General features: G+C 36.2%; 2 protein-coding genes across 2 annotated transcripts in view; both read right to left on the bottom strand.

The window, feature by feature from the left end:
• The window catches only part of LOC103511133 (suppressor of lurcher protein 1), a 105,021-nt gene that overhangs the window by 66,303 nt on the left and 10,759 nt on the right, over positions 1–27,959 (bottom strand). The window contains exon 7 of the mRNA XM_026824994.1: positions 1,448–1,634. Within this exon, the coding sequence (XP_026680795.1) occupies positions 1,448–1,634 (187 nt within the window). The remainder of the gene's footprint in view (positions 1–1,447; positions 1,635–27,959) is intronic.
• Positions 4,430–5,462, bottom strand: LOC103511024. The gene is made up of 3 exons (XM_008475735.3): positions 5,260–5,462; positions 4,902–5,104; positions 4,430–4,716 (listed from the first exon to the last, which is right to left on the bottom strand). Exons 1-3 carry the CDS (start codon positions 5,319–5,321, stop codon positions 4,499–4,501), a joined length of 483 nt encoding a protein of 160 aa, XP_008473957.1. The 5' UTR covers positions 5,322–5,462; the 3' UTR covers positions 4,430–4,498.

The following is a 27,959-nucleotide window of genomic DNA, read 5'->3' as shown; positions in this document are numbered from 1 at the left end:
GATATAACAATACCCGAGACAACACCCTGTATATCTAATGTACAGTAGCAGAGTACAATAATCATGATGAAGTTCTTACTCTAATGGAGAGGATATGGAATGAAGATGATGAATACATGTCATACCGTATAAGAAAAGTGGTGGTGCAAGCTACGCCGAGCAAGGCCAATAAATGGATGGGTGACTTAAACAATATATTGGGAATAAAGGGAGAACGGGCTCTAGTCTTGATTTTAAATCATTACATGAAAGAAAAATCAAAAAATCAAGTCAAGAATAATAATAAACTGAATATTAAACAAATTAGGTAGGCACATAGGTAGGTACTGATTTTCTTTAAGTACGATCGAATAAACTACGAGCTAAAAAATTCCCGGAGGGACGGGCCCAGCTTGTTCGTTTCGTGACTATCCTGGTGATTAATGAGTGGTACGAGCGCCATTTAAAAATTTCGAAAAATACCATAATAATAATAAATGGTATAGATGGGGGAGGGGAACGAGGGAAGAGTAAAAGGAGAGCGAGGAAAGAGACCAGAAAGTGTGACTATCCTGGTGATTAATGAGTGGTACGAGCGCCATTTAAAAATTTTGAAAAATACCATAATAATAATAAATGGTATAGATGGGGGAGGGGAACGAGGGAAGAGTAAAAGGAGAGCGAGGAAAGAGACCAGAAAGGGAATTATGAAGGGAGGCATAAAAAAAGGGAGAAAAAGTAGGAAAGGGGGAGAGCAAAATTTCGGAGCCGTCTTCAAAAGTTGTCTAGCCTGGCATAATGGTTTGGAATACGATTTGGGCCCAGGGTGATAGAGTTACTTTGTAGCATTCATAACAAGGCAGAAAATGATGATCTTCCGAATACATCGGGTATTCTGGTCTGGGATGGAGGCATTCGGATGATAGGTAACATACTGGTCACGGGGAGTCTTGAGTCCCTGATTGGTGAAATGGTGAATCCCTTGGATTAAGGTTATGAAATGGTAAGTTACTTTGTAGCATTCATAACAAGGCAGAAAATGATTATCTTCCGAATACATCGGGCATTCTGGTCTGGGATGGAGGCATTCTGATGATAGGTAACATACTGGTCACGGGGAGTCTTGAGTCCCTGATTGGTGAAATGGTGAATCCCTTGGATTAAGGTTATGAAATGGTAAATGACATAGTCTCTACTACAACAGGCTAAGTATTTAAGTACCTAATAAAATAGTAGGATGGTTAAATAGTACAATGGTCAGGATCATAATTTGAGATGAAACCTGGTTTAATTTTCGGATAAAGCAATCCGATTGGCTAAAAAGTTAGAAAACAACCAATCAGATTGTTCCATCCAAGAGTTTAACATAAACTAGGTTTAAACTCAGATTTTGGTCGACCATTTACTCTCTACAGTCTCTACTACAGCAATCTAAGTACTTAGATAAAATCATAGAATGGTAACTTACTCTCTCGACTCATCACCCGGATGATACAGGCTGAAATCAGTGAACACAATTTGGACCCTCTCCTTGCCTCGGCCTTGAAACTCATACCGGCAAGTAGTCCGGGGGGAATAAGTACCCGGGTACTCTGGGGACGACAGAGAGCCGTTCTTCATGATGTCACTCTTGAACACGGCATCACAATTAGTAGCTGGAAGAAAATAGAAAATGTTTCAGATAATGAGAATAAATTATCTCGAATGCATTATTTTATTCTTGCTATCTGGATAAAAATAAATAAAATTCTTATCCTGATCAAAAGCATTTATACTGTTCTAAAGCTGTGTCCACACATATTTGGAGGAAGTTAATAAATTATCTCGAATGCATTATTTCATTCTTGCTCGTATATCTGGATAAAAATAAATAAAATTCTTATCCTGATCAAAAGCATTTATACTGTTCTAAAGCTGTGTCCACACATATTTGGAGGAAGTAAAAAAATATTTTAAAATATGATAAAATAGCTGATATCTTTGTGAAAAGGGAGAGAAAAAGATAGTTAGCAACGTACGTAGATGCAAGGAAAACTTACTTGTAAGTACAAAAAGAACTTAGGTTACATGAATGCAGAGGAGCTTAACTTTGTTCTCCCTTATCAAAAGTTTTAGCTGAATGCTTACAACAATTTTCCTAATGGCATTGCATGGAAATTTGAATTTTTTGCAAAGGGAAAAAGAGAGAGAGAGAGAGAGAGAGAGAGAGAGAAGGATTAACCAATACGAACTAAGCAATCAAAGCTTTGGATTAAGTGCTGAATAAATCCTGATTTTTGATTGGTTAATGACTCATTACTTTGGTTTAATTTTTGGACCTTAGACATTGAAAAAGAGAGAAAGATGGTTTCCCTCATTTGTGTACAATGCAGGAATACATTCAGATTTTCTATGAAAACAAGTTCTAAAGCAGACTATAAATAACTATATAATGGTTCCTCTATTACCTCCCAAACTTATAAATGGCAAAAGGAGTACCTCTGCTTCGGTCCGCAGAGCAGACGGAAAACATCACTAGACATTGAAGAAGATAACTGATAACGATTTTTGAACTTTTCTTTTATTCCCCCCTCCCATCCTTTACTTTCCTCATTTTCCTTTCATTCAATCTTTCTCGTCTCCCCCAATTCTTTTTGTTCTCTCTCTCTCTCTCTCTCTCTCTCAATATTCTGCTCTTATTCTTTGAAATCTCTTTTTTATTTTCCTTTTTCTTTGATCGTTTTTATCAGAAGAACGAGTTAAAAAGGAGAGAAAAAGTGAGAGAAGTATGTACTACTTAAAATACAATAATATCCGATTTCTTTTACTGATCAACATTTTTGAAAAAAAAAAAAAAGGAATGTCCACATATTCTGGATTTTTTCTGACCCTCTCTCCCCTTCGCACTCTCTATTTCTTTATATCTCTCCCTCCCACTAGCTGTCGTGTTTTATGACTCTAGTGATTTACTCTCTTATATCATTTTTTCCTCTCTCATTCGTTTTGATAGAAAAATCCTTTCTAAGAAAAGACATATGTTTAACATGTGACAGCAAACGAAGTCTGAAAGAAAAGAGAGAAAGGAAGATATGATAGGGGAGGAAGAGGGAGAACTGGGAAGAAATGGAGGAGAAGGAAGTGATTTATCAACCTTTTCTGTAGACGCTCTGTTTGGTGGTATGTACCTTTCGTATTGCACTATTTCGCTCTCGATTGTTTTTCGCCGTGTCTTTCAGGTATTATTGTTAATACGCGAATAAAACATAACATTACAGTAATATCATTTAGAATATTTAGATGATATTCGCTGTTTGGAGAATGTAGAGGGAAAGAAAGGAACATTAAATGAGAAGGGGAAGGAGAAAGAAAAGGAGTAGAAGGGAAAACAGTAGAAAAAGAAAGATAAGTAGCAGGGAAAGAGGGCGGAGTAGAAGGGAAAACAGGAGAAAACGAAGAGGAAAGATCACTGGAAGGAGAGGAAGGAACAGGTGAAGACAAAGAAGGAATAAGACAGAAAGATGGAGAAGAAATAATACAAAAGAGGAGTAGAAGGGAAAACAGGAGAAAAAGAAGAGGAAAGATCACTGGAAGGAGAGGAAGGAACAGGTGAAGACAAAGAAGGAATAAGACAGAAAGATGGAGAAGAAATAATACAAAAAGATGGAGAAGAAACCAAAGAGAAGTAGAAGGAAAAGTAAAAGCCGAAGAGGTTCTTGCTCAAAATTTGACTAATTTACCAAGAATTTTGAAAATTTTAAAACACAATAGAGAAAGTTGAACTTCGAATTCAATGCGGAAATTTAATTTTCATTGATGGCTAAATTTATTTGATCCTAAATAATTTTTTCCTTTCAGAATTCAGTGAAAAGAAATTGTGTTTTGAGGAATTAAAATCTCTTTTTTCCCTCCATGTTTCATAACTTTTAAATGAATAGATGATCTTCTCAAAGATAAATTACAGTACTGACGGTGAAAATAATTAGTTAAAATGTTCCAGTAATATTATTTAGTATTTACGCTAGTTCATGGAGTTTTTTCTTTATGAGAGAAAGAGTGAGAGAGAGAGAGAGAGAGAGAGAGAGAGAGAGAGAGAGAGAGAGAGAGTAAGGGAAAAATAGGAATAGAAATGAGAATTTTATTTTTTCCAATACCCATTTGCAATTATTACTTTCAACAATGTAATGGAAGAAGAATGAAAAAATATGTAAATTTACTCTCGGAAAATTTTATTACCATAACGACAGCAGGGAAGTAATAATAATATCTATATTCCTCCGTTCTGAGTTCTGAGAATACCATTAACAGACTACCTCCTAGACATACTTGCCTCACTTTACCTCACCAGATATTGCCAACTACCCACAAACATTCCCTACCTATCCCCTACGTCCGCTGCTTTGGAAATATATCGGGAAAAACTTGCTACCTTTGACCTTTGAAATGTTTCTCCCCATAGGCACAACACGGTAAATAAGACATAAACATAGCTTATGTATTTCTAATCATATATTGAAGAAAAGATGTTTTAGAATACAGAACTTCATTTTCCGCTTTCTCGTCTTGACTCTTGTTGAGTCTTGCCTGAGTAGGCTCCTCCGAAAGCTGATGGTTGTGCTGTCATTGGTCGCCGACGAAACATTCGTCTCTGCTGAAAATTGGTACAGGAAGATCCTAAGGACGATGGATAAGGAGACAGGCAGGGGAGATGAGAGGAGGTCTCTTGAGGTCTGCACGCAGAGTTTGATTCATCGCAGCTATTTGCGCGTTGTGAACACGTAGGGCAAAAGCTGATGGTTGTGCTGGCATTGGTCGCCGACGAAACATTCGTCTCTGCTGAAAATTGGTACAGGAAGATCCTAAGGACGATGGATAAGGAGAAAGGCAGGGGAGATGAGAGGAGGTCTCTTGAGGTCTGCACGCAGAGTTTGATTCATCGCAGCTATTTGCGCGTTGTGAACACGTAGGGCAGTTGAGGACTCTGTTGCATGCTGGACAAGCAGGACAGGCAGGGGAGGATGGACAGGGGTAACTTGAACCACAGGATCCCCCGGGATTAGACATTGGCACGTAAGACGACGGCTTGGAATAACTTGAGTCTCGCATGTCGTAATTATTGGAACATTTGGAATCCGAATATCCAGTTGATCTATTGCTGTGCAGGCAGGGGAGGATGGACAGGGGTAACTTGAACCACAGGATCCCCCGGGATTAGACATTGGCACATAAGACGACGGCTTGGAATAACTTGAGTCTCGCATGTCGTAATTATTGGAACATTTGGAATCCGAATATCCAGTTGATCTATTGCTGTTGCAGACAGGACAGTCCTTTTTGTCGCATCGTAGTTCTATTATTTGCAGCATATTCTTGCTCAAAATTTGACTAATTTACCAAGAATTTTGAAAAATTTAAAACACAATAGAGAAAGTTGAACTTCGAATTCAATGCGGAAATTTAATTTTCATTGATGGCTAAATTTATTTGATCCTAAATAAAATGGACGCAATATTAATGGCCTTGCTGAGTAGAAAAAAATGCCTCAGGCTGTTTCAAAAATGTTTTTTTTTGTGTTCAAAGGTAAAATCTAAAAAATAAGTACCTACCTATTAATGTATTTTGCTCTTTGAACTTATTTATCCAATAAAGAACATTAATTTTAAATTATCATTATATGGAGTAAATTATGTATGTATAGGTAGTACGATGCAAAGTGAAATTATCAAAGCAAAGCGTAACCACAGAAATGACATAGAATATAGGTACATTAAATACAAGTAGTAGTACATCCAACATCTGAATAAATACGTAGTGAACTCCATTCCACTTCATCTTCAACCAATCATCCTTGAAAATGCACTCGGGGGAGAAATGCACAGAAGTACCTCCCGTAAGTGCTACAAAAGAAACTTTAATAAGAAAATCCCCGTAAGAAAAATGGGAAAAGTCATAATTATTAATCGCGGACCACCATTTGGAAACCCCTATAGTTCAAAGGTGAATTCTGCAAAGAGGACACAATGAAGCAAGGGGAGATACATTAAGGGGAGGAGGGGGATTTAATACGGAGATGACATTTATGTACATTCCTCGTAATGGAATGGATGTTGCCTGCTAAATTGAATACATAGGAACCAAAATCAGGCAATATGGATCGATCAATGTACGAGGTCTGATAGTACATCCTGAGATCCTGTATCTACATAATGAGACACCCTGAAGATATAACAATACCCGAGACAACACCCTGTATATCTAATGTACAATAGCAGAGTACAATAATCATGATGAAGTTCTTACTCTAATGGAGAGGATATGGAATGAAGATGATGAATACATGTCATACCGTATAAGTATAGAAGAGATTAGGAGAGGAGAAGGATAAACAGAAGGGGAAGGATTAGAAGAACAGAGGATGCCAAAACAGAGAAGGAGAAAAGGAGGAAGAGGAGGAGGAAGACGAGGAGTATAAGGATAAGATGAAGGAGAGACGGGGGAAGATTAGAAGAACAGAGGATGCCAAGACAGAAAAGGAGGCAAAGGAGGAGGAGACACAGAAAAGAGAAGGAGGAGAAGAAGAAAGAGAAGAGAGGGGAAGATAAATAAACGGTAGAAAAAAGTGTATTAAGGGAAAAAGTAAATAAATTCAGAGTGTAGAGAGAACACAGATGAAGTCATGAGAACACAGATATGCATTACTCGAGTAAAATGATAGCATTCCAGAGTTCACATAGAGTAGAGGTGGCAGAGAGTTGAGTTGGTATGGTCTCATTCGCCAAAATGCCAAATGAAACCAATTTGCCAACTGGGCCTAATTTAATAGTGATTGTTCAAGTCTTTAGAGTAATCCATTGAAGAAGATTAGAAGAACAGAGGATGCCAAAACAGAGGAGGAGAAAAGGAGGAAGACGAGGAGTATAAGGATAAGGTGAAGGAGAGACGGGGGAAGATTAGAAGAACAGAGGATGCCAAAACAGAGGAGGAGAAAAGGAGGAAGAGGAGGAGGAAGACGAGGAGTATAAGAATAAGGTGAAGGAGAGACGGGGGAAGATTAGAAGAACAGAGGATGCCAAGACAGAAAAGGAGGCAAAGGAGGAGAAGACACAGAAAAGAGGAGGAGGAGGAGAAGAAGAAAGAGAAGAGAGGGGAAGATAAATAAACGGTAGAAAAAAGTGTATTAAGGGAAAAAGTAAATAAATTCAGAGTGTAGAGAGAACACAGATGAAGTCATGAGTACACAGATATGCATTACTCGAGTAAAATGATAGCATTCCAGAGTTCACATAGAGTAGAGGTGGCAGAGAGTTGAGTTGTATGGTCTAATTCGCCAAAATGCCAAATGAAACCAATTTGCCAACTGGGCCTAATTTAATAGTGATTGTTCAAGTCTTTAGAGTAATCCATTGAAGATGTTTTACAAATGAAAATTGAGAAATTGCGCCACAGGGGATATTTTTTCTCCACAATTTTCCTAAAATAGTGACGTGAAGGCGTGGAAATATTCAATTACTTCCGCCATTTTCAAGGTCTTTAACATAGGACGTACCTATACAGTTGATAACTTTGATTTGTGTTATACGATTTCAACTCCAGATTTTAGGTACCTCCCAGTTGAGGCGGACCACCGAAATACGTAGTGAACTCCATTCCACTTCATCTTCAACCAATCATCCTTGAAAATGCACTCGGGGGAGAAAAAGAAATCACAGAAGTACCTCCCGTAAGTGCTACAAAAGAAACTTTAATAAGAAAATCCCCGTAAGAAAAATGGGAAAAGTCATAATTATTAATCGTGCCCCAATAGAGCTGTCCAAAGTATTGGCACTGCGCCACCATAAACCCCTATAATTCCTTTCCATCAGATAAAGAATAAAAGAAAATAGAAAATCCAATATTTGCTTACTCTGGCAATTCTCTTTCTTTTCTTTCACAAAAGAGAATTGCAAGGCGGGCAGAAACGATTTGCAAAGTTTTTTTCTTTCCTCTAGGTAGGAGCATGGAGCATTTATTCTAGCTGGATTTGTACCAGATTTATCACGGAACTTTTTTTCAAAGACAACTTATTATCTTGTCAGCTGCTTCCGTGGTTGCGGAATGAAGCAATAACTGAATAACATTTGCAATAACAAAATATGTATGGTAAATGTGTACTACTGACTAGATAAAGGGGCTGGTATGTATACATGCTTATTATCGTATCGAAGTTGAAGGGATTATTTGATGAGAGAGTGAGAGAAAGTAATAAAATAAATGAAGGTGAGAGAAGGGAAAGGAGGTGAGACTGTGGTGTTGGAAATATTATGTAGGGAAAATATTTTTTTTTCCGTCGAGTTTATTAATTTCCATATTTTGTATTATTTTCTCAGCTCACCACAGCCCTCCCATTTCACTACCCATCACAGCCTAGTCTGTTGCTTCATATTAGGGCTTAGTAAACAGCAGCCCTCAGAGTAGAAAAATGCCTTGTTCAAAGGAAACAAAGCCCGAGGTGAAAATAATTCAGGAAATTGGAAAACAGGCTATGTACCACATAAATTATCCAAACACTAGGTGAGAGTTATTATTCTTATGGGAGAAAACACCTCCCCAATTGTCTCGAAGTTGAGAACACCCTGAATCGCCCAACAGCAAACATCTGACACGGCCAACACGGTTTCCAGTCCAAATACCAATCAAGCACAAAGTTGCTTCGGTGATGTGTTCGGACTCCGGAACTGGTGCATTCAATAATGTGCTACAGCCGCTAGCCAGTTAGAATATTGTGATAACAACGGATGAGTGAAGAGAGAAATGAAAGCAAGTTAATCAACACAATAAATCCCCTAGACAGCTTACCTACCGCTAACTTGGATGAATAATTTTTTATTAAAAAATTAAAAATACAATAAATAATTAATTTATACGTACTATGCACGCTCAGGGCCCGTAGGTATCCCGATTTTTTTATTTTATATTTTATTTATTTATTTATTTATTTATTTTTTCACAACGCATTGTAAAAACTATGAATGTATTTACCTAAATACCGTTACCTAACTATTAACTATGTATTTGAACTTTCCACGGGCACCGTTTAGAAATGCAAAAAGGAATTCACGCAAATGTAAAAAAAAAGGGAGAGAAAAAGATAGTTAGCAACGTACGTAGATGCAAGGAAAACTTACTTGTAAGTACAAAAAGAACTTATGTTACATGAATGCAGAGGAGCTTAACTTTGTTCTCCCCTATCAAAAGTTTTAGCTGAATGCTTACAACAATTTTCCTAATGGCATTGCATGGAAATTTGAATTTTTTGCAAAGGGAAAAAGAGAGAAAGATGGTTTCCCTCATTTGTGTACAATGCAGGAATACATTCAGATTTTCTATGAAAACAAGTTCTAAAGCAGACTATAAATAACTATATAATGGTTCCTCTATTACCTCCCAAACTTATAAATGGCAAAAGGAGTACCTCTGCTTCGGTCCGCAGAGCAGACGGAAAACATCACAAAGTTTGCCAACTTATTCGAGCTTGCCTGTATTATCGATGTGTCACAAATGCCACCCAAAATGTCAAAACAAAAAGTAACATTAAGTTGTCTGGAGGAACGTACATAACTACAATAGCTCGAGTATTTTAATTGAAAAATTCTCAGCATTCTGCGATTTTAAACAAAAAACAGTTGAAACAAACAAAAACAAAGTAATATTAAGCAACTCTTTCAGTAACAATAAACTAGCGGAGTGACGGTTCAATTTATCGTTTTTAGCAGACTGGGTAGGGTACTGACATACCAAATGGCAAATGGGTAGTTTTGCTGTAAACTTTAACTGCTGAAAATTCTTGTATGCCTTGACCTTTTTCGTCCATCTGCCTCAACTTGGTAGCCATTCTGGAGGGAAGAAAAGTATGATATATGTAACTGAATTGAAAATAATAACATCCAATACTAGGATAAAAAATGTTGAGAAAAATTCTATCAGCAAAATTAACTTTTTTTCCAACTTTCTAATAATAACTGTAAAGCACCCATCCAGGTTGTGAACTCCAAGCTTAAGCTGTCAGCATATGCTTTTAAATTCGTAACTGAATTGAAAATAATAACATCCAATAATAGGATAAAAAATGTTGAGAAAAATTCTATCAGCAAAATTAACTTTTTTCCAACTTTCTAATAATAACTGTAAAGCACCCATCCAGGTTGTGAACTCCAAGCTTAAGCTGTCAGCATATGCTTTTAAATTCCCCAGCCTTTGGAACATCAGTCTGCATATTACGTACAGTGTAAGATAGAAATATTTACCTATTTCATAAGTAGATATTTCTAATCTAGGTAGATGTAGGTATAGAATAACCTTTCTCATTTTCTCTCTCCCTTCATGTTTTACTTCATTTTCATTCCATTCACAACAGCATGGTTTGAGGTTTTAAATTCCCCAGCCTTTGGAACATCAGTCTGCATATTACGTACAGTGTAAGATAGAAATATTTACCTATTTCATAAGTAGATATTTCTAATCTAGGTAGATGTAGGTAATGTAGGTATAGAATAACCTTTCTCATTTTCTCTCTCCCTTCATGTTTTACTTCATTTTCATTCCATTCACAACAGCATGGTTTGAGGGTCAGTGTGCGGTTTCAGTTGACGGTAGGTCGACTATGTGTGGACACAGCTTAATGGCACTCGTGAAAGTGAACTCCTTCATTACAATCTTTGTTGTCGAGTCAGTGTGCGGTTTCAGTTGACGGTAGGTCGACTATGTGTGGACACAGCTTAATGGCACTCGTGAAAGTGAACTCCTTCATTACACCAGCTCACTATTATATCGATCTTTAGCTAATGAAGATAAAATTCTGAGCCTCGAGTGTGATACTAACTTGTGTTCTCCCGGTTACCAGACAAGCGCCTCGCTTTAACCAGTACGCTACTTAGGTAATTTATCACGTTCTATGTATTGGGTATTTTGGCAAAGTCACCAATATTGTAGATATGGATTTCACTAGTCACGATTCGTTATATTCCCTGATAGCAGAATCAGATACATGTGTGCCAAGAAGTAGGGCCACACAACAAAAGTTTTCTAAAAGGTTCGACGAACATAATGTCATTATCATTCCTTTGTTGACCCAGACCTCAAAAGAATTAACAACATATTTATATTCCCTGATAGCAGAATCAGATACATGTGTGCCAAGAAGTAGGGCCACAACAAAAGTTTTCTAAAAGGTTCGACGAACATAATGTCATTATCATTCCTTTGTTGACCCAGACCTCAAAAGAATTAACAACATATCAAAACTTTTTTTACAAACGTTCGAGCCATGAAAATGAAAGCACAACTTTCTAATAATACCCACATACCCAGGTACGTCTACGTTCGTCATTTGAAGTTCTGGAGGCTATGTGTCCTTCGTACTAATTACGCCAAACGTGGAAAACTTTTCCCTTTTTCATGAAAATTGAAGGTATGGGGTTTGTGGTCGAATTTTTCCCCTGACAAGGTGTGTCCAAAGAGGTTTTGTATTGTGTACTCGTAGTCTTGTATCTCAAACCTGCAAATTTCCATCACAATTTTTACCATGAGAACGCAGATTTTGTTAGGTTTGAATTTGATCCTACGACCCTAACTTGTGCCACAGGCTAATGTATGTTTGTAAATCGGACATTTCATGATTTCAAATTTGCCTCGAAATTTTTTTTTTTTTTTTTTAATTTCCTACCATCTTGTGTTTTTCTTCTAATCTGTCTCAATTTCTCACTCATCTCTCATTTTCATTCGACGTGGTTTTGCTTTCGTTTCCAATTATCTTCATTTCAGTTTCCAATCAGTCTCTCGAGTGATGCTACTGCTGTATCCTCTACAGACCGGACGCTCTTTTTTGAATAGTAGTGGTAGATGCCGGGCGTACACATTTGTGTACACCCTACCCTCTCTATTCACGATGCTACTGCTGTATAATCTCTGGAAGACTTTAGTACAGTCTTAACTCTAATCTGTCTCCATTTCTCACTCATCTCTCATTTTCATTCGACGTGGTTTTGCTTTCGTTTCCAATTATCTTCATTTCAGTTTCCAATCAGTCTCTCGAGTTCATTTTACAAATCTTCGACCATCTTGTTTCGCCACTCTCTCTAATCAACTAATATGTACCTTCATCTTTTGGTACATTCAGAGTGGACATATCTGATCACAGTAATACCGTCTATTCAGAGTACTTCAGAGTATGTCTACATTGTCTACGTATGTAGATCTATGGTGACTATGTAATTATGTATCTCATAATATTATCAAATTTCAAAGCACATTGTACCTGGATATAATTTTATTTCTATTTATATCTACTATCCCTATGTACCCATACCCAGGTTAATGTCATTTTGTATCCAAAACTTTTTTACAAACGTTCGAGCCATGAAAATGAAAGCACAACTTTCTAATAATACCTACATACCCAGGTACGTCTACGTTCGTTATTTGAAGTTCTGGAGGCTATGTGTCCTTCGTACTAATTACGCCAAACGTGGAAAACTTTTCCCTTTTTCATAAAAATTGAAGGTATGGGGTTTGTGGTCGAATTTTTCCCCTGACAAGGTGTGTCCAAAGAGGTTTTGTATTGTGTACTCGTAGTCTTGTCAAAAGCGGCAAAGTAAACAACTAAGATATGACATTCAATATTAGGGATAGGATATAGAGGACATGGGAATAGATATAAAGGACATAGGAATAGATATAGAGGATCTAGAAATAGATATAGAGGATATGGAAGAAGATATATATACATACAATACACGAGGATACATAGTACAATATTAGTACATACAGACATATGTATGAAGAGGACCTAGATGAAGTGTTTGTAGGTAAATATTTGTGCAAGAGATACCAAATTACAGATGAGTGACTGAGAGGGAGGTAGATAGAGAGAAAAATATGTTTGCGAAAGAGATAGCTAGCTATGGATGAGTGAGTAGGAGGGAAATAGAGAAGGGAGAAATCCTGTACTTTAGATTGTTTACATTTTGATTCACTTTTCTAATCACGTCATACTTATAACAACAAAAATAGGTACAATGAATATAATATCTAATAATAATAAAATTAAAGTTTTTCGTATAGTTGGGACCTTTGAACTTAGAGCAGAAAAGGTTTAAGCAGAACACATGGCTTTTATTACAAGACAATAACATCCTAAGCATTGCTCCAAAATCTTCCCTTCTCTTCCATTTCCTTTTCAAAATCTTCACCCCTCTTCCATTTCACATCCCCATTTCCACTAGACTTTACCTATCCTTCTCCTCCTCCTCCTTCTTCTTTTTCTCCTTCCACACTAGACTACATATTCTTGCCTTTCAGTATTTGCCAAATGCTACATTTTCACTTTTTCCCTTTTTTGCGCTAAGACGAATAATATTATGACAAAGGTCACAGAAGTGTGAGACTCTGAAGTTCAAATTAAAAGATTTGAACCCGGATATAGCGCAGTGGAAAATTTATTCTGTTGTGTATCCATTGCAGAAACACGTGGCTATATTTCCTACATTCCTACAGAAAAACCGACACATTTGAAATGCCATGTATGTACATAATGGACGTTATCTAGGTAGGTAACAGAAGCCATGATATTTTTCAAGTTACCAACCAGGTAAATAGAAAAAGAAGTCAATATACGAAAAATTCAATAGTCATACAATTAACGCTGAAAAAGTCCATCAAATGGATCTCAAAAAGTCAAATTCCAATGAAAAAAGTTAAGGGGACCATGTTGTACGAGATTCAACTTTTGTTTGGCCCAGTTTAGATCAACTTTGAGAGAATTCGAATTTCATTGGAAATTTGAAATAGCTTTTGAACTTGTCTTTTGTCATTTATGACTTCAATAATAATTGACAATTGACTAGAATTGGAATAATATTACATGAACAATAAAATTGCATTTTCATTTTTCCTAAGGGAACGTCCAACAAATTTGCCATGTGAAATACATCGATTGTCGATTGAGAAAGAATTGGAGAACGAACAACAGACATGAATTTAGCCATCAATGAAGTACCTACATTATTTAGATACGACTTTTTTTTTCATCATAAAATACCAACACTACACACTTGGAAGTAATTTAATTTTTCCCTCTAGAAATTCCCTTTTCTTTTTTTTAATAGGTAGGTATTTTCTTCATTAAAATAAAAAATTAAATAAATCGAAACAAATAACATTTATTAAAATGTATTTTTTCAAATGAAATAAATAAAATACCAACACTACACACTTGGAAGTAATTTTATTTTTCCCTCTAGAAATTCCCTTTTCTTTTTTTTAATAGGTAGGTATTTTCTTCATTAAAATAAAAAATTAAATAAATCGAAACAAATAAATAAAAAATACTCGAAATGATAACTTACCTCGCAAATATATTTCGTAAATTGACAGTGATTTCGTTGCATAAAACAAAACACTGTTCGAAAATATTATCCAAGTCACAACTACCCGCACTAACATGACTTTTCCAACTGTACTCATGTTGGAAAATTTCATATCCAAAGAAAGCATTTAGCACAGAAAAAACTCATCATTTTTCCACCGCGCGCCAAGAAAATCCTGCGTTGCTTCTGCGTATTTTATTATTATTTATTTATTTTTTTCTCCCAAAAAGGATTAAGGACTTTATTTTCGTTTATTGTACCTTGAGGTAGGTACGACTGAATTACCTACTTGGATCCTTAACGCATTTTAACTTTATACAAACCTACTTGCCTACCTAGTTCCTTTTGTACGAGTATATTATCTTCTCTCGTTACTCCTCCAGTAATGCGTTAATTTCATTTCATTGTTCATACCTTCAGCCCTGAGATGTTTCAATCTTTGTGTGTTATGGTCGCTATGTTCTTGTACATTTATGTATGTATTGTCTCTGATAATTCTCATCTACAAAGCTGCCACTGCCTTAGTCTGAAAGAAAGGAGAGAAAGGAAGGAATCAATGATAGGGGAGGAAGAGGGAGAACTGGGAAGAAATGGAGGAGAAGGAAGTGATTTATCAACCTTTTCTGTAGACGCTCTGTTTGGTGATAATATCCCGTTGTAAATTTTCCATCAAAAGTGATGGAAATTTAAATTTTAATAAAAAGCTAGCTATGACGTTCGGTTCCGAGGAAAAAGCGGCAAAGTAAACAACTAAGATATGACATTCAATATTAGGGATAGGATATAGAGGACATGGGAATAGCTATAAATGACATAGGAATAGATATAGATTACCTTATAGACTCTATATTACAGGATCCAGGAATAGATATAGAGGACATAGAAGTGAAAGATATACTATACAATACATAGGGGACATGAGAATACATAGTACATACATACATATGTATAAAGAGTAGGATGAAGTGTTTGTAGGTAAATATTTGTGGATGAGATACCAAGTTACAGATGAGTGACTGAGAGGGAGGTAGATAGAGAGAAAAAATATGTTTGCGAAAGAGATAGCTAGTAGCTATGGATGAGTGGGAGTGGGAGGGAAATAGAGAAGAGAGAAATCCTGTACTTTAGATTGTTTACATTTTGATTCACTTTGCTAATCACGTCATACTTATAACAACAAAAATAGGTACAATGAAAATAATAATAAAATTAAAGTTTTTCGTAGAATTGGGACCTTTGAACTTAGAGCAGTAAAGGTTTAAGCAGAACACATGGCTTTTATTACAAGACAATAACATCCTAAGCATTGCTCCAAAACCTTCCCTTCTCTTCCATTTCCTTTCCAAAATCTTCCCCTCTCTTCCATTTCACATCCCCGTTTCCACTAGACTTTACCTATCCTTCTCCTCCTCCTCCTTTTTCTCCTTCCATACTAGACTACATATTCTTGCCTTCCTGTATTTGCCAAATGCTACATTTTCACTTTTTTTCCTTTTTTGCGCTAAGACGAATAATATTATGACAAAGGTCACAGAAGTGTGAGACTCTGAAGTTCAAATTAAAAGATTTGAACCCGGATATAGCGCAGTGGAAAATTTATTCTGTTGTGTATCCATTGCAGAAACACGTGGCTATATTTCCTACATTCCTACAGAAAAACCGACACATTTGAAATGCCATGTATGTACATAATGGACGTTATCTAGGTAGGTAACAGAAGCCATGATATTTTTCAAGTTACCAACCAGGTAAATAGAAAAAGAAGTCAATATACGAAAAATTCAATAGTCATACAATTAACGCTGAAAAAGTCCATCAAATGGATCTCAAAAAGTCAAATTCCACAAAAAAGTTAAGGGGACCATGTTTTACGAGATTCAACTTTTGTTTGGCCCAGTGTAGATCAACTTCGAGAGAATTCGAATTTTATTGGAAATTCGAAATAACTTTTGAACTTATGACTTCAATAATAATTGACAATTGACTAGAATTGGAATAATATTACATGAACAATAAAATTGCATTTTCATTTTTCCTAAGGGAACGTCCAACAAATTTGCCATGTGAAATACATCGATTGTCGATTGAGAAAGAATTGGAGAACGAACAACAGACATGAATTTAGCCATCAATGAAGTACCTACATTATTTAGATACGACTTTTTTTTTCATCATAAAATACCAACACTACACACTTGGAAGTAATTTAATTTTTCCCTCTAGAAATTCCCTTTTCTTTTTTTTAATAGGTAGGTATTTTCTTCATTAAAATAAAAAATTAAATAAATCGAAACAAATAAATAAAAAATACTCGAAATGATAACTTACCTCGCAAATATATTTCGTAAATTGACAGTGATTTCGTTGCATAAAACAAAACACTGTTCGAAAATATTATCCAAGTCACAACTACCCGCACTAACATGACTTTTCCAACTGTACTCATGTTGGAAAATTTCATATCCAAAGAAAGCATTTAGCACAGAAAAAACTCATCATTTTTCCACCGCGCGCCAAGAAAATCCTGCGTTGCTTCTGCGTATTTTATTATTATTTATTTATTTTTTTCTCCCAAAAAGGATTAAGGACTTTATTTTCGTTTATTGTACCTTGAGGTAGGTACGACTGAATTACCTACTTGGATGCTTGGATCCTTAACGCATTTTAACTTTATACAAACCTACTTGCCTACCTAGTTCCTTTTGTACGAGTATATTATCTTCTCTCGTTACTCCTCCAGTAATGCGTTAATTTCATTTCATTGTTCATACCTTCAGCCCTGAGATGTTTCAATCTTTGTGTGTTATGGTCGCTATGTTCTTGTACATTTATGTATGTATTGTCTCTGATAATTCTCATCTACAAAGCTGCCACTGCCTACTGTGTTACTTCACTATGTTATTCTTGCAACATTCTAGATATTCAAAGCGAATCCTAGAAGTTTTATATAGTCCTCGTTCTAATTTCAAACTTTAAATACCACTGCCTACTGTATTACTTCACTATGTTATTCTTGCAACATTCTAGATATTCAAAGCGAATCCTAGAAGTTTTATATAGTCCTCGTTCTAATTTCAAACTTTAAATAAAGGTAATGCAGTTGAAATTTCAAAACCACATATATTTAACATACTGAGATACAGCCAAAGCTTCTTGCAGGAAATATGAAATCAATAAACTAATAAAAGAATGTACAGGGAAAATACATAAAATATCTTGGAAAGGATGTAAGGACAAAAAAAAAAAAAAAAAAAAAAAAAAAAAAAAACAAAAAAAAAACCCCCCCACCCCCCCCAAAAAAACCCCCCCTTCCCCAAAAATAAAAACAGCCCCGACAGCCCTCCCAAAAAAGCCTACCTTATCCATAGATACTTTTGAGAGAATGGCATAAGTATGTTCAAGTAAGGTATAAGATATGATCATAAAAACAACTAGTATCTCTACACAACTTGATGATACGAGTAGGCTCTGCAGGAAATATGGAACGAGATGTAAAGGAAACAGAAACCACACTCAAACAAGCCATTGAAGATAATATTTTTATGTATACGAGTACGTACTTCTTATAAAACATTCAAAGTTTGGAAAATAATGGGCAACAGATAAAATAACAGGAGTATGGCGAAGTGATTTAGAGTTGATTTGCTTGCCGATTTTTCGTCACTAGATGTTAGAACTGTAAATCTTAACCTTGGTCAAGAAGGGCTTTTTGGGCCAAGTTGAGGATGAAAACTCAAAAACAAATCCAAGGGCAAAAGTCTGCTGCCTCTTTTCACCGAGATAACAACATTGTAGAACAAATTACAAATGGACCAACCCTGTGGTGGCAGCCACTTTCCTGGATCTGGAAGATGAGTGGCTGAAAGTTGTCATGATGGATCAGTGCAATACCACTTTTTAACTTTCCATGTTAACTTAACAATATAACAATACCATGTCATCTTCATTATTATCTGGTGAGCTGGTGACCCTATCTCTATCAATCCAATCTTGCTTCCTAAGTAGGTACACAATGTTGGCGTACATACAAGCTTGCAACGCTTTCAACGAAACTTGAGCTGTGAAAACTAAGAACTTATGAACTTTCTTTTTTTTCGAGAGTTTGTTTATCTTGGATGCCACTTCAGTCCTGGTGGTTCTTGTGAAAAACAGTACACCAAGAAAACAACAGAAATCGAAAGAACAACAACAAGGAAATAAAAAAGTAGGAGAAACTAAGCTGACGGGGAATGGCTAATGAACAGTGAGAATTTTGAAGACTTTCTATTTCTAGGAATACTGCAAAATGAATGATTTTACTTCCATTTTCAACGATTTTCTCCGAAATCATTTTGAAAATGGAGGAAAAGGTACAAAACAATAGGGTAAAATAAACGAAGAGGTGAAAACTCCACTCGAGTAATGAGAAACTCGAAGGATAAAGTAAACTTTCAGCTCGGAAGTTTCAAGTGTTCAGAGAAAACAACAGAAATCGAAAGAACAACAACAAGGAAATAAAAAAGTAGGAGGAACTAAGCTGACGGGCAATGGCTAATGAACAGTGAGAATTTTGAAGACCTTCTATTTCTAGGAATACTGCAAAACGAATGATTTTACTTCCATTTTCAACGATTTTCTCCGAAATCATTTTGAAAATGGGGGAAAAGCTACAAAACAATAGGGTCAAATAAACGAAGAGGTGAAAACTCCACTCGAGTAATGAGAAACTCGAAGGATAAAGTAAACTTTCAGCTCGGAAGTTTCAAGTGTTCAACGAGGGGCTCTATGAAAATCCAACAACTACCTGTACGGTACGCACAATATGTTTCATATACAGGGAGACTGAGAAATATCCTTTGTATTCAGGTAAAAGACCTTTTTAATAAATAAGACGTTGAAATGACGGCAATGGCCGGCAGCAGAAATAGGAAGTAAGGTTTCAAGTAAGAGTTTGTAACTTTGGACATACTTGGTCTGAAAGAAGTAAAGGTATTAGCTGTTCAAGGTCGCTATAGGAGTACATATCAAACAGGAAAATGCATCTTACACTCAGTTTTTAGAAAGGTTCTTCCATCGATTCAAATAAGACGATGAAATGACGGCAATGGCCGGCAGCAGAAATAGGAAGTAAGGTTTCAAGTAAGAGTTTGTAACTTTGGACATACTTGGTCTGAAAGAAGTAAAGGGATTAGCTGTTCAAGGTCGCTATAGGAGTACATACCAAACAGGAAAATGCATCTTACACTCAGTTTTTAGAAAGGTTCTTCCATCGATTCAAACTTTTAAACGTTTGAATTGAAAACCAACGAAATCGTCCATCGTAAGCACGCGTAAACAGCTAATGTAACCAGTTAAAAAATATCTAGGCGCACGGCAGTGCGCCAGGCCAAGTTCCGGCCTGAGCACGCCAGTGTGTTTAGAGTTTCTACATAGACATATTCAGATGCAGGCCAAAATAGTTGGACACAAAATAAATATAACCAAAGGTTCTTCTGCCATATAGACACTCTGTATTCAAATCGTGCATATTATTTGCGTAGGTTAAGGTGGCGTTCCGATCCTAGCTGCCGGGTCGCGCGACCGAGCTGCCTAGTCGCACCATGAAGGTGGCGTTCCGATCCTAGCGGCCGGGGCCCGCGACTTCCTCTTATTTTTATGTTAAGTAGACTTATGTATACATACATATCTCATTTCGTAGATGAAGGTACCCGACCATATCGAACTACAAACATAATAAAATCATGGTAAAAGTCGAGACAGATGTTATTGGATAGGAAATTAGGAATAGAAAAAATACAAGGTAGGCGAACAAAAGATAATGGCAATAAAAGAAAAAAAATAATAATAATAAAAAAAATTGAGAGAGAGCTTTGGAAAAACTTACCATTTTGGAACTGAAATTTGGCCCTGAACCCCTGGCCAGGCTCGACTGAATGGGAGACAAATTCAATATACAGTTCTGATCCCGTGGACAGGATTTCAATATGTGATCCTTGATTACAATACAAGCCAATAGCGGGATATGAAGCTGTGCGCCCATCATCGATTGAAACTTTTAAACGTTGGAATTGAAAACCAACGAAATCATCCATCGTAAGCACGCGTAAACAGCTAATGTAACCAGTTAAAAAATATTAGAGTTTCTACATAGACATATTCAGATGCAGGCCAAAATAGTTAGACACAAAATAAGTATAACCAAAGGTTTTTCTGCCATATAGACACTCTGTATTCAAATCGTATTTTCGGAGATATGAACATTGTAGAAATGTTCATTTTTTATTTGGACTAAAAACTTTATAAGCCGTGGGAAAAATACTAGAGCAACAAACTGAAAGTAAACTTTCCCATGCTGTCCATTGAGGGTAGTTTTCTTTCCTTGAAATAAGACGTGAAACTCGAAAATAAGTCTAAGTACTCGTACCTAATAGATACAAAAGCTTTGAGTGCTGAGGTCTAGAGAAATCTGTGGTGGAAATTGACCAAGAGGGACTATAAGTAAATAAAACACAATCAAAAGTTTCAAATCGTGGATCGAAAATTCAGAAATGAGGATTTTTCTACATTCAATAGGTACTTTTAAAGCGATTCTCCGTTGAGATAGGTATGTGCACAAAACATGATTCCAACAGAAATGTCAGCTCGCTTCCATTTGAGACTATGTTGTCAGAGAATGTTTAAGATATGAGGGGTGCGTACATCTTTAATGATGCTTTAAGGAGTTTAAGGGTTTTGGAAAATTTTCCTCTGTCTACAGTGATTTTCCTGAGCGTGGGATCTGTCAGAGATTTTTTCGTCAGGTACTAGAGGGGGCACTACATTTGTGATCCATGTAGATTCTATTTTGTAGTTCTAGGAAGTCCTACCTCTCGGTGGGCACACTTGTATTCCAATATAACGTGACCTCTGTGTTGTGGTAGGCCTTGCTGTTGTTGTCTCATTGGAGAGATCCATCTCCAAGTAGTCCTCATCTTCTTCTGAGGAATCTGTTGGTTCTGTCACCGTAGGTTCCAGTATAGTTGTTGAAGCGACTGTAGCTGAAATGGTATTAGTAATCACTAGAGAACTTTCAGATATCACAATGATTGTGACTTATTCCACTCTACCTTTTTGAGGTTGGCAGTTCTCATCGAATTGATACAACTATCAGTCATTAATTCAAGTATCATTACTTATTGTACAGGCTTGGAAATGCTCCAGTGACTCCAGGCAAACCTCTTCTATGTTTGTATCTACCCAAGTGCCTACTACTCTATGTTGGAAACCACCACAAATATCGAATTGTCATTCTGTGGTTCATTAAAAAGTCGAACCTATCTGTCTATATGAATGTTCGCTGTGACGTGTAAGTACTAAGTATTATTGAAGACCGCTGGGATTGTTTCTGCCAAACCTCCGTGAATTCAAATTGAATCGTTAAACTGTATAAGTTTCAAATTGCTGCATGTTCATAATTGAAAAACTTTTGTTCATTAATTTGAAACTTTGCGAACCCGTGGTTCAAAAGTACCAATAACATATGGAGATATGCTTCATTATCCTTGGCGTATTAGTTAGGTATGTATATTTGGATTATTTGGGCATGTAGGCTTCATTCCTTCATTATGCGATATTTTCTTTGCTTTCTAAGTTTGTGTGTTTGCTTTATGTATGGTTATAGATGTATGGATGAGCCTACTAGGGTAGCTCTGGGATTTCGACAATTTCGATGTTATGTTGTTTCTTCTTGTTCTCTATAGGTACAACCTATCGGTCTATATGAATGTTCGCTGTGACGTGTAAGTACTAAGTATTATTGAAGACCGCTGGGATTGTTTCTGCCATACCTCCGTGAATTCAAATTGAATCGTTAAACTGTATAAGTTTCAAATTGCTGCATGTTCATAATTGAAAAACTTTTGTTCATTAATTTGAAACTTTGCGAACCCGTGGTTCAAAAATAGCAATAAAAGTTAACCCATCTAAGAACATAATTTATAACACGTGTTCACAAAAATTTAATACGGAAATTGGACAAGATATTACGATATTACTAAGAATTTCTGGAAGAATTACTTCTACTGAATTTCTCTGTTTAGAATAGAACAGTTGCGCCTACTTGGGTGATGATTCATAGTCACAGAGCAGGTACCAATAAAAGTTAACCCATCTAAGAACATAATTTACAACACGTGTTCACAAAAATTTGATACGGAAATTGGACAAGATATTACGATATTACTAAGAGTTTCTGGAAGAATTACTTCTACTGAATTTCTCTGTTTAGAATAGAACAGTTGCGCCTACTTGGGTGATGATTCATAGTCACAGAGCAGGAAAAATGAGGAACAACGAAATTTTTCTTTTTCTTCTACGACTTCTAGATCCCGAGATAAATCGATTTAAAAAATACCGGTAAATCGTGAAAACGGCGTACTCTCCCGTAGGCAATGACGTCACATCGAATTTCACGCTTTCATAGTGGCGCTCTCTAGCGGAGTTTCGTGAAACCAGGTAAAACTGACGCCATGTCAAAATACGGAACGGATGCGTTGCAGCACACTAAAGAGAAAGGAGGCATTTTTTTTTTTTTTTTTTTTTTACGACGTAACGGCATACTCTCCCGTAGGCGATGACGTCACATCGAATTTCACGCTTTCATAGTGGCGCTCTCTAGCGGAGTTTCGTGAAACCAGGAAGAACTGACGCCATGTCAAAATACGGAACGGATGCGTTGCAGCACACTAAAGGAGGCGATTTTTTTTTACGCGGAAGGGAAATGTTGCGGTGGGAAAATTTCATGATTGGAGGGAAAAATCCCACGAAATGAGGGACTCCTTTCTCTTTATTGTGTTCATCCGCCAGTGTGCTTGCATACTGGCGCTACCTAGCGAGGCAACTGCCTGAAGTCTTTGAACTCTTTTCTTAGAACGGAAAATGAAAATTGAATTTTCGACCTTTTACAGTTATTTTTTCCGAGTTTTAACCTCAGATTTGGATTTTTCACATCTTTTTACATAGGAATCGACTATTTATTAATAATTTTTACCCATTTGCAACTGCTCCATTGAACTTTGGACCCATGACGAGACGTTCGTGACGTCACATATCTTTGAACTCTTTTCTTAGAACGGAAAATGAAAATTGAATTTTCGACCTTTTACAGTTATTTTTTCCAAGTTTTAACCTCAGATTTGGATTTTTCACATATTTTTACATAGGAATCGACTATTTATTAATAATTTTTACCCATTTGCAACTGCTCCATTGAACTTTGGACCCATGACGAGACGTTCGTTTATTTATTGCCTTGATTGGCAGCTTTCTAGGAAAAAAAAGTTTTGGTAGCTGGAATGAAGCACAAACCACCGAAATATTAGATACAGGGTACAACTCCAAGATCTTGGTAGAGGGTTAAACTTTTACTTGTATTTTTTTCATTAGAGCACGTAAAATACAAACAGGGAACAGAGAGGTTTTATAATTTATTCATTCAAGGCAATTTCAGTAATCCAAACAATAAAACTCCCATAATTTTAAATATTTTCGAAAGAAAACGAGTTAAGTTTCTTGTGCTATGCAAATCAAGTGTATTTTATGTGAAGTGAGAATGCTGGCAGAATTAGACTGCCGTCTGAGGATGGGGAGAAGGTAACATACAGAGCATTAAGAGTTTCACAATAGGCATTCAGGATTCAGGGTTGATTGGCAGCTTTCTAGGAAAAAAAGTTTTGGTAGCTGGAATGAAGCACGAACCACCAAAATATTAGACACAGGGTACAACTCCAAGATCTTGGTAGAGGGTTAAACTTTTACTTGTATTTTTTTCATTAGAGCACGTAAAATACAAACAGGGAACAGAGAGGTTTTATAATTTATTCATTCAAGGCAATTTCAGTAATCCAAACAATAAAACTCCCATAATTTTAAACATTTTCGAAAGAAAACGAGTTAAGTTTCTTGTGCTATGCTAATCAAGTGTATTTTATGTGAAGTGAGAAAGCTGGCAGAATTAGACTGCCGTCTGAGGATGGGGAGAAGGTAACATACAGAGCATTAAGAGTTTCACAATAGGCATTCAGGATTCAGGGGAGAAAGAGGCGTTTCACAAATATAAATAAATAATTAGGTATTCTACCTACAATAATGACTGAAAAATTCTTCGGATACGAACATTACTTCAGGGATTTTTTTTAAAGCCGGTTTTCTGGCAGAGGAAATAAGGTAGGCTCTGAAATGATATAATTTAATTTCCATCGAGAATTCCAACAGAGTCACAGCTTATACTAATAATATTACTGAGGTTGGTAGGAAATTTCAAACGGATTAATGATAGCAAATCCTAGACGGATAGCTGATAATTATCTGTCTTGTTAGGTATGACAAGCGAACGACTAATACTGAGTGCACTCGGCCTTTGTTAAAATGACAACAGCACAGACCTTTATACATTAATTTATTATTTTGTGAGGGACATGGTTTTGATTGTTAAAGATGATAAGACTCTATGGAAACTTGATTCCGTTCTGAAATTAAAATGAAGTAACAGTATCTACAGGGTCCGGTAAACAGGAAGAATACATGGTTTCAACAGGGTTCGGTAGACAAGAGAATTCATTATGTGAGGTATCTATACAAAACAAAAGTTAAAACATTGAGATGAGGGAGATATACTTCCCTTTGAGGAGTGAGAGAATGGGTAGACGCCTAGACGGAAAAGTGAGAGACTGATGAAAAAATCTAACTTTGGGAAAACGAACTGTTCGGAATTTTTTTTAAAAAAGTTTTCTATCAAAAATTTACATATTTTCAATAAGAGTTGCGGGTGTGTGTTGTAACATGTGTGTTTTGGAGAAAGGATAAGAGCGGGGGGTATTTGAGGAATTCACCGGTAAAAAAAAAACCTGGAAGTGTACGCTGTTTTAGATGAGAGGAGAGGGCGGAAAACCTTCAACATGTTACTTTATTAAATTAAAATGGTACAGTTAAACTGTAATAATAATAATGTTTAAGCTGGTGCTTTAGCCCTTTCGATTTGTTTTTTCATCCCTTCATTTGAAGGGTTTTAACTGATAACTGATAGAAGCAGCTTCAGAGTATCTTTTTAGATAGATCACGATTAAGATGTATACACGATGTATGTAAAAGGTAGGTATGTACTTAGAAGACATAATATAACCTGACTACACCGATTTCAACTCCAAATGAACCATTAGATACCCACTTATCTCTACTCTCAAGAGATCACTGGAGTATTGAGGGACTCTCCAGTCTGCTTGGATCCTTAACGCATTTTAACTTTATACAAACCTACTTGCCTACCTAGTTCCTTTTGTACGAGTATATTATCTTCTCTCGTTACTCCTCCAGTAATGCGTTAATTTCATTTCATTGTTCATACCTTCAGCCCTGAGATGTTTCAATCTTTGTGTGTTATGGTCGCTATGTTCTTGTACATTTATGTATGTATTGTCTCTGATAATTCTCATCTACAAAGCTGCCACTGCCTACTGTGTTACTTCACTATGTTATTCTTGCAACATTCTAGATATTCAAAGCGAATCCTAGAAGTTTTTCTTAGTCCTCGTTCTAATTTCAAACTTTAAATAAAGGTAATGTAGTTGAAATTTCAAAACCACATATATTCAACATACTTAGATACAGCCAAAGCTTCTTGCAGGAAATATGAAATCAATAAACTAATAAAAGAATGTACAGGGAAAATACATGAAATAACTTGGAAAGGATGTAAGGACAAAAAAAAAAAAAAAAAAAAAAAAAAAAAAAAAAAAAAAAAAAACCCCCCACCAAACCCCTTCTCATTTTAAAAAAAAAAAAAATTCTTGTACCTAAAAATAAAAAAAAAAAAAAAAAAATCAAATAGGGTGGGTTGGGGTAATTTTGAGATCCAACCTCCTTTTTTTAAGTTTGGTGTCTAAAACATGTACTTGTCTCAAAATTACAAGTATCTCTACACAACTTGATGATACTAGTAGGCTCTACAGGAAATATGGAACGAGATGTACAGGAAACAGAAACCACACTCAAACAAGCCATTGAAGATAATATTTTTATGTATACGTACTTCTTATAAAACATTGGAAGTTTGGAAAATAATGGGCAACAGATAAAATAACAGGGGTATGGCGAAGTGATTTAGAGTTGATTTGCTTGCCGATTTTTTGTCACTAGATGTTAGAACTGTAAATCTTAACCTTGGTCAAGAAGGGTTTTTGGGCCAAGTTGAGGATGAAAACTCAAAAACAAATTCAAGGGCAAAAGTCTGCTGTCCGTTTTCACCGAGAAAACAACATCGTAGGTCAAATTACAAATGGACCAACCCTGTGGTGGCAGCCACTTTCCTGGACCTGGAAGATGAGTGACTGAAAGTTGTCAATAACGTTACCAACAGTAAATTAAAAACGACTCTGCTCTTTTATTTTCCATGATGGATCAGTGCAATATCACTTTTTAACTTTCCATGTCAACTTAACAATATAACAATACCATGTCATCTTCATTATTATCTGGTGACCCTATCTCTATCAATCCAATCTTGCGTCCTAAGTAGGTACACAATGTTGGCGTACATACAAGCTTGCAACGCTTTCAACGAAACTTGAGCTGTGAAAACTAAGAACTTATGAACTTTCTTTTTTTTCGAGAGTTTGTTTATCTTGGATGCCACTTCAGTCCTGGTGGTTCTTGTGAAAAACAGTACACCAAGAAAACAACAGAAATCGAAAGAACAACAACAAGGAAATAAAAAAGTAGGAGAAACTAAGCTGACGGGGAATGGCTAATGAACAGTGAGAATTTTGAAGACTTTCTATTTCTAGGAATACTGCAAAATGAATGATTTTACTTCCATTTTCAACGATTTTCTCCGAAATCATTTTGAAAATGGAGGAAAAGGTACAAAACAATAGGGTAAAATAAACGAAGAGGTGAAAACTCCACTCGAGTAATGAGAAACTCGAAGGATAAAGTAAACTTTCAGCTCGGAAGTTTCAAGTGTTCAACGAGGGGCTCTATGAAAATCCAACAACTACCTGTACGGTACGCACAATATGTTTCATATACAGGGAGACTGAGAAATATCCTTTGTATTCAGGTAAAAGACCTTTTTAGTCCGTCCTTCCTTTATTATTACAATAGTAATAAAAAGGTATAAGGGACGGACTATTGTATTCGCTTCGGTGTCGTCTGTCTGTCACTCTGTCTGTCACTCTGTCTGTTCCCATAGAAGGACTTATCCAAACCTGGTCGACCTATATATCAAATTAAAGGTCTTTTTATCAGGAACACGAAAATGGTGGTGCAAATTTTGTCCAGAAAACCATAAAGCCAAAAAACCAAAAAAACTAGTTTTTGGGGGATTTTTTTCACATTTTCTCACACAAATGAGCTCTGATCTCGAAATTTGTCGCGACGACCTATGAACTCAAAGCGAGAAAGTTTTAGATAACACTTCAGCCGATCATTTAAGACCGGTTTTAGCGTTACCTATGTTAAGCTACGCCGAGAAAGGCCAATAAATGGATGGGTGACATTATATTGGGAATAAAGGGAGAACGGGCTCCAGTCTTGATTTTAAATCATTACATGAAAGTAAAATAAAAAAATCAAATCAAGAATAATAAT

The sequence above is a fragment of the Diaphorina citri genome, unplaced genomic scaffold, assembly GCF_000475195.1.
Source record: "Diaphorina citri unplaced genomic scaffold, Diaci psyllid genome assembly version 1.1 scaffold30, whole genome shotgun sequence".
Lineage (NCBI taxonomy): Eukaryota > Metazoa > Arthropoda > Insecta > Hemiptera > Psyllidae > Diaphorina > Diaphorina citri.
This window is presented reverse-complemented; position numbering and strand designations above follow the sequence as displayed.

What these genes read in the sequence shown, in the direction of transcription:
- LOC103511024 (XM_008475735.3), bottom strand. Translation starts at nt 5,321, where the DNA reads ATGCTGCAAATAATAGAACTACGATGCGACAAAAAGGACTGTCCTGTC. An exon ending in CCTGTCTGCAACAGCAATAG is followed by an intron (nt 5,105 to 5,259) that starts ATCAACTGGATA and finishes GCACAGCAATAG; the next exon opens with ATCAACTGGATATTCGGATT. An exon ending in TACGTGTTCACAACGCGCAA is followed by an intron (nt 4,717 to 4,901) that starts ATAGCTGCGATG and finishes CACAACGCGCAA; the next exon opens with ATAGCTGCGATGAATCAAAC.